Source organism: Tachyglossus aculeatus, chromosome 1 (assembly GCF_015852505.1).
Source record: "Tachyglossus aculeatus isolate mTacAcu1 chromosome 1, mTacAcu1.pri, whole genome shotgun sequence".
In the NCBI taxonomy this organism is placed as follows: Eukaryota; Metazoa; Chordata; class Mammalia; order Monotremata; family Tachyglossidae; genus Tachyglossus; species Tachyglossus aculeatus.
The window spans coordinates 134,320,770-134,333,592 of NC_052066.1; the positions used below are offsets into that span (position 1 = coordinate 134,320,770).

Below are 12,823 nucleotides of genomic sequence, written 5' to 3' on the forward strand. Positions count from 1 at the left end.
GAGCTTGAGATCTAGATGGGGAGACAGATATTAAAATAAATTACAGATATGTTCCTAAGTACTGTGGGTGGAATCAATAAAGGGTACAAATCCTGTAATAGCTTTTCTTGTCAGGGGCTGTTTCTCCTCAACAACACTCAGTCTAATTTTTCCACTTCCTGACACTTTTTGCATTTTATTTTGGAACATGGTGGTATGTTTGGATAGAGAAAATGTTTGGGTGGGGAAATGGGTCCAATCATGCTCTAAAAGTATGAGTCACTAGTGGGCACCACTTTCCTTGAAATTCTTTGGAGCCTCTGATGTCTGTGCCCTATGCCTCAAAGGGGTCACCTGTCAGATATCCAGTTTTTCTCACTCTTGCTCCACATTGGTTTTGTAATCAGGATGCCCACAGTCACCAACATCCCCTTAACCACTGGTGTGGAGGGCCAAGTAGGTAAGAGTCTCAAGTATCTCCCTACTTCAGCATGAGTCTTCATAGGCAGTAAGGAGATGCCATAACAGTGCTGATGAAGTCCCCTCCCCATCATCTCTAATCAGGATTATGAGCATTTGTATAAAAATTGGGGAGAAATGAGTCAGTCCCCAAAATCCATCCAATTGATGGTATTCACTGAGTGCTTACTGTGTGCAGAACATTGTTCTAAGCACTTGAGAGAGTACAAAGGGGGAGTCAGACATTAATATAAGTCAGTTATAGATAAGTAAATAAATGCTGTGGGGCTGACAGTGGGTGAATACCAAATACCCAAGGGGATCAGATCACAGCACATAGCCCGCACAGAAGAGATAGGGAGCTGGGGAAAAGAGGCAACCACAATAAGGCTTTGAAGGTGGGGATAGTGGTGGTCTGGCATATAAGAAAAGGGGAGTGAGGGTGCATAGACCAGCGGGAAAGGGGCCAGTGGTGAGATAGGTGAGATCGGGCACAGTGAGTAAACTGGTGCTAGACGAGCAAAGTGTGCAGGCTGGGCTGTAATAGGAGATGAGAGGTAAAGTTAGGATGGGGCAAGCTGATTGAGGGCTTTAAAGTCAACTGTAGGAAGTTTCTTTTTGATCCAGAGATAGATGAGCTACCATAGGAGGTTCTTGAGAAGTAGTGATGTGGAACTGAATGCTTTTGTAGAAAATGATCTGAGCAACAGAGTGGAGTATAGACTGGAGTAGGCAGAGACAGGAGGCAGGAAGCTCGATGCAGTAGTCAAGGCAAGATAGGATTTATCAATCAAATTTACTGTGCACTTATTCTGCGTAGAGTACTGCATGGAACACTTGGGAGAGTACAAATAACAGAATTAGTAGACACAGTCTCTGCCCACAACTAGCTTACAATCTGGGGGGGGGGGGAGGGAGACAGACATTGATATAAATGAATAAATTATTGATTTCTGCATAAGTGCTTTGGGGCTAAGGGAGGGGCAAATAAAGGGAGCAAGTCCAGGTGATGCAGAAGAGAAATGAGGGCTTAGTCAGGGAAGGCTTCTTGAAGGACATGTGCATTCAGTAAGTAAGGTGGGGAGAGTCTTTCAGAGATGAAGAGAGAGGACATTCCAGGCCAGAGGTAGGATGTGAGTGAGGAGGTCTACAGTGAGATATATGAGAGAGAGGTATAGTGAGTAGGTTGGCATTAAAGAAGTGAAGTCTGCTTGGATCAGTGTAGTAGCAGTTTTGATGGGGAAGAAAGGGTGGATTTTAGCAATTTTGTGAAGGTAAAGTCAACAGGATTTGGAGAACTATTGTTCGGTGGGTTATATGAGAGAGAGATGAGTCTAAGACAATGCCAAGGTTAAGTGCTTGTGAAACAGGGAGAAGAGTAGTGCTGCCAACAGTGGGGACAGGGTTTAACGGTTCGGAAGATAAGGAGCCTTGTTTTGGACATGTTTAGTTAGAGGTGTCGGTGGGGAATCCAAGTGGAGATGTCATGAAGGTAGGAGGACACGAAAGACTACAGAGAAGGGGAGAGATCAGAGCTGGAGTCGTAGATTCGGGAATCATCTGCATAGAGATGGTAGTTGGAGCCATGAGAGCAAATGAGTTCTCTAAAGGAGTGGGTGTAGAACCAAAAGATGTTCTGTGAGAGTTATTCATTACACAGCATCATTTCACAAGAGGAAAATATTTAGCCTGGAGGTAGTCTATGAGGAGCACAGACTGTGCCAAGGGAAGAAGAGGAGCAGGGGACAAGAATTTTTATCTGCCTTACCAAACAACAAACGCTAAATAAACTCAGCACCTCTCTCCAGTATGTATCAGTCCCTTGAAATCAGTCAATTTTCCTGTGTGGTTTCCAAAGCACGTGTGAGCGCCTCACCACCCAACCTGCCCACCTGGGGGCAGGGTTAAACTTGGATCTGGATTTCGAAATCTTCCAATAGTCATCATCATCCCCTTTCCCCTCCCCATTTCCAAATCAAGAATAGTTCAACAGTTCATTTTTTCCCATCCATCTCCCCACGCTCATCTTTTCCGTTCTCCCATTTCCAAACATGAGACAATAATTTCACTGGATCCGTCTCACGCTTCACTTCCATCAGAGCTTCCTTCCCTGCCTAAGTTACACCCCTCGTTTTGTCATCTCCTCTGCTGCTCTCTCCCTGAGAGGAAGGAGCAGGGTGGGTTTCCACCAATGCGAAGCATCTCCACCCACATCCATTGAGAAAAAACAAAAGAAAAAAAGATGGGAGGGGGGAGAGAGGAGGAGAGAGAGGGGAGCGCAAGAGAGCAATCTTTGTTTATCCTTCTCCAGAGTGCTGAGGCAGGCTCTCTCTCTCTCTCTTCAATATTCCACACACTGCCTAATCCAGAGCTCAGAAAATACTCTCTGAGAAAGGTTTTGTGGTCACTTTTGGCCAACTGCCCCGCCCGGGGCTGTCCCTCCACTGCCCTTGCCTCTCCAGGGCCAATCCATGGGTGCAAATCCCTCGCGCTCCCTGCATGCCCGCTCTCCTGGTCGCCAGCCTCCTTGGCTCCAGCCCCGGCCCCGGACCCAGCTCGCTTGCTGCGGCTGCAGCTGGTCAGAGGCCGGATCCAGAGGGCAGCTATGCCAGCCCCAAGCTGTTGCCCTTGGTAGAAAACCTCCCGAGCCGCAGCTTCCCTGGGCCCCGTCCTCCTTGCCCGTAGATGCTCCCAGCCCCGGGGAATATTCCCCCTTCCCAACCTCCCATTGCACACGCCATTCACCCCACTCATCCTCACACTACAGGGCTGGGTTGAATGGTGTGTTGTTTTGTTGTCTGTCTCCCCCTTCTAGACTGTGAACCCGTTGTCGGGTAGACCCCGTCTCCAGATGTTGCCGATTTGTACTTCCCAAGCGCTTAGTACAGTGCTCTGGCCCCAGTAAGGCGCTCAACAAATACGATTGAATGAATGAATAAATGGGAGGCGGGGCTGCGATGGGGGTCTCCCCTTCTCCTCCCAACCCCGGACCCAGAAAAAGACCCCGTCCCCCAGAGAGCATCCTTCGGTGGTTGGCAACAAATCGGAAACTTTTCTCGTTAGGCTGGCATCCTTCCTCCTCTTCTCCCTCCCTCCCTCCATCCCCATTTCCCCCATCCCGGCTCGGACTCGGGCTAGGAAGGGGAATGGCTCCCTGGCTGCCCCTGGCCCGGAGGCAGGAGCAGGTCCACTCACCCAGGACGTTGCCCACGAGAGCGACCAGGAACACGATGATGTAGCCAGCGATCAGGACCCATTCATACTCCTTCGGGTGCAAGTACTCCCTCCACAGGTACCGCAGGAATTCCTCATCGTCGTAGTCCGACGGGTTCAAGAAAGCCTCCTGAGTCTCATTCAGCTCCGGACCCGATGACCAGTTCCTACAAGGGGGGGAATCCTCGAGTTTCGCGCTGGACATCACGGGCTCAGGATCCGGGTCCTCTCAGTACTGCAAGCTCCGTGCCGCCTGAGCCATGGGCACCTGCGGTGGGTGGTTGGGTGGGAGGGAGGGAGAAGCTCAGGGAGAGGGAGGGGGACACTGGCAAGAGGGGGATTCAGGCGGAGGAGGAGGGAGGAGAAGAAGGGGACGTTCAGGGAGGTAGGGAGAGGATGGGAGGGGAGCACTGGAAGGGGGGGAGAAACTTGAGGGGGCGAGAGGGGAAACTGGCAAGAGGTAGTTCAGGCAGAGGAGGATGGAGGAGAAGAAGGGGGCATTCAGGGAGGTAGGGGACGATGGGAGGAGAGACACTGGAAGGGGGAAAACTTGGGGGGGCGGGAAGGGAGACTGACAAGAGGTGATTCAGGCAAGGAGAAGGGAGGAGAAGGGGCATTCAGGGAGGTAAGGAGAGGATAGGAGGGGAGACACTGGAAGGGGAAAAACTTGGGGGGCGGGAGGGGAGACTGGCAAGAGGTGACAGGCAAAGGAGGAGAAAGTAAAAGGGGGCATTTAGGGAGGTAGGAGAGGATGGGAGGGGAGACACTGGAAAAGGGGGATAAACTGGGGGGGGCGGAGGGGAGGCTGGACTGGCAAGAGATGATTCAGGCAAAGGAGGAGAGAGTAAAAGGGGGCACTCAGGGAGGTAGAGAGAAGATGGGAGGGGAGACACAGGAAAAGGGGGAGAAACTTCGTGGGGAGGGAGGGGAGACTGGTAAGAGGTGATTCAGGCAGAGAAGGAGGGAGGAGAAGAAAGGGGCATTCAGGAAGGTAAGGAGAGGATGGGAGGGGAGACACTGGAGGGGGGGGGGAAACGTGGATGGGGGACTGGAGGCGGGGAGAAAGGGAAGGAAAATGACTCCAAAAGTTGTGGAGCCAATGCCACCAGAGAGAGACTTGTCCCGGGAAACTTATCCCGCCGCCCTCCTAAGCTTTTAGGGCGCAAGGCGAGAGAGGGAGGAGGGGAGAGGGTCTCTCGGAGGCCGCAGTGGCCCGGAGCGCCGCCGAGCTGGAGAGCAGAGGGCAGCGCCCAGTCTCAGCGACGTCTCATTCCAGCACTCGGTCCGCAGACGCAGAGCGCAGCGCGCAGCACAGTTCCTGCCGGGAGCCCAGAGAGCTGGCACTGAACGATGAGGAGAGGGAGGGAGAGAGAGGCAGGAGGGAGGGGAGCGCGGCGGGGGACGTCACCAGCAATGGGATCTCAGCCTCCCCGTCCCCCCTTCCTGCAAAGCCCCTTTTCCTCCTTCCTCCTCTCCAAAAAAACTGCTTCCCCCTCCACCTCTTCAGTCCCTGCGGACGCGAGCGTGGGCACCTGCAATATTTGCACGGAAATACTTTGGGGGAGAGGATAGTGTGGCCAGCACCGTCCCAGCCGTGTTTAAAGTGTAACGCGTTTGCCGTGCTTTCCAAGCGCTTGGTACAATGCTCTGCACACAGTAGGTGCTCAATAAATACGATTGAATGAATGAATGTGGTTTAACTGCGTAGAGGGCTGTACTTTGTACACATCCCTTTGGATACTGTGGTGGAGTTACTGTAGCTTGCACGCTCGAGCTGCAATCGTTTTCTATTTCCTTGTGCTGTCCTTCAAACCTGGCGACCTAAGAGCAATTTTCTTTCAAAATACACTGTGGTTTCTTAACTTAGCACTTGGCTGGCTGCTGGAGTTCCCCTTCCCCCTCCCCAGCTCGTGGGGGCATGAGAGGAAGGAAGGAGGATAACTTTAAGGTTGGGAAATACGATTGACTACAGCAGGCATTCACTAACATATTCCACATAAAATTTAACCTTTGAAGGACATTAAGAGGTCATAAATACATCCACAGCGTATCTTGCCATTCCTAAGAGATTGTCTATAATTCTGTAACATGCAAATGGATGAACGCATTGAGGGTGATTTAGCAGGATAAAAAAGAATTCTAGGTGGACAATTCAGAGAGTAAGTTGATTTACCTTTTCAATGAAATGTTTATGTCTGGACTAATGTGACTGCCATTCTGTTGTGACTGGGGAAGAATTTTAAATGTTTGATATATTTCTCTCCCAGGTTAAGCATTTTCCTGGTTTATCAGTATGCTCTTGTGATCTTTCCCAATTCATTAAGCAAGAGTGCAGGCCACTGCTGCACTGTGAAGCAAAAGTAATACACTTTCCATCTTAAATTTGCTAACCTTTCTTGATAACAGCAATGCCTTTCTTTCCCTGATTTTTTTCTACTCTATTTGTAAAAAAAAAATGGCATCACAACTTCTCTGCAAGACTACAGTCATTCATTTTTAGAAGTCTCTTTTTGTCAATGATAATCCATACATGAAGGGAGAGTGTTGTCATTTCTCAAAGGAATAATGTTGTTAGGTTCCATTTCATGGCATGTCACCTTGCATGCAAATTGTGACAGCCCCTTTTGGTATTTTATGCCTCTCTAAGAAATCACATTTCATTAAAATGTTATAAAGAACAAATGCGAGAAGTCAGTAATTCCTTCAAGGTCTAATTATGATTGTTTTCTCCTAGATTAAAATCCTATTTCTCCTAGATAAATCCTAGATTTATCTTTATTACACATGTTATTTCCACCAGTTAACATTGATGATGTCTTCAATTTTATAGGCAACTCTCTATTATTGACTAAATGTATCTTTTCCTTTTATGAAAATGTAGCTTGGACAAGACACATATTCCTAGCTGTTATTAAAAGGCAGGGAGAGGACAACTTGGCAGTAGAAGTAGTAGTGGTAGTTCTACTTATCAAGTATTTGCTCTATGCAGAGCACTGTCCTCAACACTAGGAAAAAATGCATGGGGGAGAATTAAACAGATTCTGGACCTCAAGTGACTCATCATTTAAGATCATGTGTGGAAAGAAGGAACTGATAAACACATAAGGAAGGATGAAACAAATAAAATACTAACATGAGTCTAGGACAAATAGACAAAATACTGTGGCTACAGGAGCAGAATTTTAAGCTCCTTACTACTCAGAATCCAGCAGCACTAATAACAGACACAGTGACAGGCAAAACTAGGTTTTAAGTTTTGTGGAAGCTTCATTATGTGGCTGCTTCTGTCTTTCCCTTGGGGATGGCATGAGGGAGATTAGGATCTAGGTTTTATAAATGCACACTCTATTGCATATATATAGATGAAGAGAGTCCACTTGCTGTTTATCATATTTACCATTTCACTCAAGCTTGAGGATGGCATTCTTTTCATCCCTGAATTAAACTTTGACCAAAGAAGCTCAACAAGGAACAGTCTTTACCCGACAGACCTTCACGGTATGAAGTGCTTACATCTATTACTGTGAAAGCCTACACTAGCTCATATCTAGTTACTTCCCTAAATGTTTAGTTCTCTTTCTTGAAACTCATTCCATCAGCTTTCAATTATTCAAAGACTGAATTCAAGTACATTGCTCATTTTTCAGATGTAACAGTTGAAGTTCCTATCAAAGATCCACCTGTGGTCAACCATCACTTTAGAAAATTAAGAACATTTTAAAAGGTGTTAATAAATGGCCATAAATTAAACCAAGCTAAAGTTTACTAATCTCAAAATTGACTATTTAAATACAAAGCTAGGTATCTTAAAAGTACAATTTGTATAGATCAAACTAGCATCTTGAAAATCTTCACCAAAAAGAGGTAGAATAACTCTCAACTTCAAAACAGATAAAACTTGACTCTTGGAGTCTTCTTGAATGTAATTTGATTTTAGCTGGCCTATTTCTCCACCAATCTGAGTCACACTAACTTGAAATTGAAATGCATACCAGGAGATACAGAGATAAAGGGCCGAGAGTTACGCTTCAAGACAATGAAGGCTCTGATGTCTGAAACTGTAATAAGGCTTAAAGTATTGACCTGCATATCTGGAGATGTCCATTCAGGTCTTGAGTCCAGTGGGAATTTATGGCGTTAGATTAATTCACTCATTCAATCTTATTTATTGAGTGGTTACTGTGTGCAGAGCACTCTATTAAGTGCTTGGGGGAGTACAGTACAACAATAAACAGATGCATTCCCTGCCCACAACGAGCTTACAGTCTAAAGATCCAAAGGGGTCACTGAGATAATTGATATCCTATTAGTTGAGATCCCAAATAGTACATTTTGAAATCGAATAAAAATACAATTTATAAAACTGATATATTTAGATGTAATTAAGTGAGACATTTCAGGAGAGAGATGATTTTTTTTGAATTAATGCTGTTGGCAAATGATATTAAACCAATCACATCTTGCATAGGATCTTCATGTGGCTAGGATGACAGATGGTTGAAAATATAGATTTGAAATCCATTGCAGTTCCCCCACTCCTGGCTCATTTGAACCTCACCAAATACAGGAAGGATCAACTCTACTTTGCATTAAAAAAATTCCATAAATAACTATTAGGGGTAATTTCATTGTTCTTCTGCCTAGAGGCAGGGGGTGAAGAACTAAATTAGAGTTGGAGTCCATATCAGTGTGATATCTATTTCCCATAAATTATACCCTTTCTCCAAAATTAATGATTTTAATCTGTTTTACCAGTAAATACTGTTAGATTTTTCTTAGATATAAACAAATTACTCCATAGTACACAGTTTACTTTCTGAATAAAGTCAAATTGTCATAAAACTAGCATTATAAAACACTCTTCCTATTTTTTCCACTTTAGAAAATCATAGGTAAGATAACCTGAAAGTTTATTTTTATTCTCTGCTGCTTACTGACTTTTGTTCAATGACTTGTCTTCTACAAGAGATGAGAAGATTTTAGTGGAATGGGTTAGTGGATGTATTGAGTGACTGACTACTAAACCCAATGATGCAGTTTTAGTAACAGCCTTATATTAATCCCAGGGCTTAATATAGTGCTTGGCAAATAGGAAATGTTTATAGTGAAGTGGTGAAGCAGCATGACCTTGTGCATAGAGCAGGGGTCTGGGAGTCAAAAGGAACTGGGTTTTAATCCCAGCTCCACCACTTATCTGCTGTGTGACCTTAGGCAAATCACTTCACTTCTCTGTGCCTCAGTTTGTCTTGTTTTATGCTGTACAGTCTTCTCCGACCCATATCAACTCCATGGACACATCTCTCCCGGAACACCCCACCTCCACCTGCCATCATTCAGGTAGTATATCCATCATTCAGGTAGTGTATCCATAGAGTTTTCTTGGTAAAAATATGGAAATGGTTTACCACTGCCTCCTTCTGCGCAGTAAACTTGAATGCCTGCCCTCAATTCTCTCCCATGTCACTGCTGCCCAGCTCAGGTGAGTTTTCACTTGTAGCAGATTGCCTTCCATTCACTAGCCACTGCCCAAGCTAGGAATGGAAATGCTTCTGCTCGACTCTCCTTTCTGTAGTTGAAACTAGTAGAGTACTGGAAATTCTCCAGGTGTGACCCTGAGAGAGGTGTGCCTCAGTTACCTCATCTGTAAAATGGGGATTAAAGCTGTAGTCCCCATGTGGGACATAGATTGTGTCCAACCTGATTACTTTGTAGCTACCCCAACACTTACCGGCTCTGTAGTGCAGTGCTCTGCACACAGTAAACATTTGATAAATACCAATGATTGACATAATAATAATAATAATAGTTATCTTTACTAGGGCTCAGCAGAAAATAGTTGAAGTTGTCATTCCACTCAAATGTTGGATGGACGAGGAATAGTGGGAATGGAGGCAGGGGGCTTCCCAGTCACAGTACTCTTCACACAGTAAATGCTCAATAAATACAACTGAATGAATGAATCAGAGGGTATCCTCAGCATTTTTAATGGTATTTTTTAAGTGCTTACTATGCGACAGGCACTTTACCAAGTGCTGGGGTAGATCAAGCTCATCAGGTAGGACAGAGTCTCCTGTCCTACGTGGGGCTCACAGTCAATTCCCGTTTTACAGATGTAGTAACTGAGGCCCAGTGAAGTTAAGTGATTTGCCCACAACAGACATGTGGCAGAGCCAGGATAGAGCCCAGGTCCTTCTGACTCCCAGGCCCCTGCTCTATCCACTAAGCCATGCTGCTTCCTGGTAGTTTCAATTTTCATGCAATCATTCAATCATATTTTTTGAGTGCTTACTGAGTGCAAAGCACTTTCTTAAGCCCTCGGGACTGTACAATATAACAATAAAGAGACACATTCCCTGCCCACGGTGAGTTTTCAGTCTACTGGGAACAGTCTGGGGACGGAGTGGGGTTCTCAGTAAAGTACTTAACCAGGTCATTAGGGGCAAGAGATGGTGGATGGTAGGGAGAACGCATTTGAGGAGGGGGTTGAATGTCTGGACAACTGTCAAGGATGCTGTGCAAAGAGTCAACAAGGAACAAACAATGGCATGTATTTAGTGCCTACAAAGCCCTTGATGTGGGATGGAGAAATAGTGTTGCCAGAGAGGGCAGAGTTAAAGCAGGTGAGGATGAAACCTAGATGGATAAGGTTGGCCTGATATCTGGAATTCTGCCAGCAGCACTTTGAGCGGCGTGTCTTAGTGGAAAGAGCAGAGGCTTGGGAGTCAGAGAATGTGGGTTCTAATTCTGCTCCTCCACTTGTCTGCTGTGTGACCTTGGGCAGGCTGCTTAACTTCTCTGTTCCTCAGTTACCTCATCTGTAAAATGGGGATTAAGAGTATGGGACCCACGTGGGACAGCCTGATTATCATGTATCTATCTCAGTGTTTTAGAGTAGTGATTGGCACATAGTAAACACTTAAGTACCATAAATATTATTATTATTATCTTCTACGCAGAAGCAGGAAGTGTACTGTAGAACTGATCCAGGGCTGTGGGCTAGTAGTACAAGATTGATGAAGAGATAAAGAAGGGAATGAGTAGAGTTCAATATAGAGGTGGCTTTGAAGGCATCAGTTTGTGTGTCAAGAGAAAGTGGTTTCCTATGGAGACTAAATGGGGCATGATGACGAGAAAATTGGAGCAAGTCAAAGACTGGAGGTATCTGTAGGGAGACAGAACTGATTTAGAGGGAGGAGGGTGTATGGAAGAGAAGGAAGATGAGGAGGCTGAGGTCATAGAGAGGGATTTCAGAGTTTGTAAGGATAGAGATTATGCAGAGACAAGAGGTGGTGAAATGAAGTGTGTGTACAAGTTGGAGAGTGGCTAAGGTGGGGTGGAGCTAGTGGTCAGTGGCATTAAAGGAGTGATAAGAAGTGGGCAGTGGAAGGATCAATGGGAATGACCTCATGGACAAGGAATTCCTCAAGAATCAATGTAGAGTTGGAAAAAAGAGAAAGCATGTGAAAAAGGGATCAAAGGGTTTCAGAAAGTTAGAAGAGGATTTGTGGGGGGCGGTGGGGGGAGGTAGATGACCATGACTAATAATTGGAGTGGGTGGTAGAAATGGATTATAAATACTTGAAAGAAAGGGGAAGAGAGGGATGGGGGAGATGGGTTGGTACAAAAAAGGCATTGGGGGTTACAAGGAAAGTGACACCACCCCCTTTCAAAGTGAGTCTTGTTGATTTAATTTGTTTCATGCAGGGAGAGTGGATTGGTAATGGTTGCTTGGAAATCTATCATAAATACTAAAAGGCATAACTATAAGCATTGAAATAGAGCACCGTTATTTTACCTGTTCACTTGAATGAGGACAGAAAACAAGTCTGGAAATGAACCCATTCCTGTCCATGACATCATGATTTCTGCCTCAGTCTCTTCCCTGAACTCCAGCCTCTCCCCCTCCCCAGCCATATTTTATTTGGCTGCACAAGTCATCTTTAAAACAAAAACAAAAACGAAACCTGCACATCTCTCTCCATTCCTCCAAAAGTCATCCCATCAAACAGAAAGTCCTCACCATTTAGCTTTAAACCATACAGTCAGCTCTCTCCCTACTTATTCTTGCTTTTCTCCAGCTGGAACCCAGTCTGCACATTTTGTTCATCTAACACCAACATCCCTACTGTGCCTAAACCTCATCTCTCCCATCAGTGATTCCTTGTTCATGCCTTCTCTACTTTCTGGAACTTCCTCCCCTTTGTATCCAGTAGACCATCACTCCTTTTTCAAAGCCATATGAAAAAGCTCCTCCAGGAAGCTTTCCCTAAGTAACCTATCATTTCCCCACCCTATTTTCCCTCCCTTCTGCATCACTTATGCACTTCAGTTCAGACCCCCTAGGCACTTTAATTCTCACCACATCCTCACAGAATGTATTTATATATCCTTATACTCTGTTGCTTCCCTTACCTGTAATTTATTTTAATGCCTCCTCGACTAGATATACAAGCTCCTTGAGGGCAGGTCTAACTCCACTACTGTACTCTGAAGCACTCAGTAAAGTGCTCTGCACATAGTAATTGTTCAATTGTACCGTTGATTGATTGCTGTCCAACTCCCATCTCTTCCTGCTGTAGCTTCCTCACCTCTCCCCTAATTCCCTCCCCCTGAAGTAGTATAGTCCCTGACATCCCTGGTCGGCAGGACATTCCATGGACATGAGCAGCCTTCATGGATGGAATATCACTGCAACCCCTTTTATAACCACTTGACTCTCAGGCACTTCTGTGACCTGACCTCTGTTTTAAAGAAAATTGGTGAGAGTCATGTTTCAGGAGAGCTCTTGAGTTCTTCTTTGGTTTGGCTCACTGAGACACAGTAACTTTCTAATTAACTTTCTTAAATTATTCTCAACCTTCAGGGTAAGAGCATAAAAGTTATGTCACCCAAATCTTTATAAAAATGATCCACATTGGCAAACTCCTCTGGATAACATCTCAGGACCTTCAGGGGCTAATTTCACATTCCGAGAAAGTTTGAATATGGCTATGAGTAGATCTATTTTATCCTTCCCTAGGATAAGCTTCTATCAAAACTCAATCTCCCTAAGTGCTTTCCCTATGCTCCGCATTTCTCTCCTCATATCCCCAGTGGTTCCTGGCACCAATTATATAGGGACTGAGGCTCAGCTGACATTGAGGTTGATGGCAGTGTCCTTTGTGTTCACCCA

At 45.4% G+C, this 12,823-nt stretch overlaps 1 protein-coding gene across 1 annotated transcript in view; it reads right to left on the minus strand.

Annotated features, from left to right (window-relative positions):
• HCRTR2 (hypocretin receptor 2) overlaps positions 1-3,856 on the minus strand; it is a 108,713-nt gene extending 104,857 nt beyond the window's left edge. The window contains exon 1 of the mRNA XM_038749344.1: positions 3,634-3,856. Within this exon, the coding sequence (XP_038605272.1) occupies positions 3,634-3,856 (223 nt within the window). The remainder of the gene's footprint in view (positions 1-3,633) is intronic.
• Positions 3,857-12,823: the final 8,967 nt, after the last annotated feature.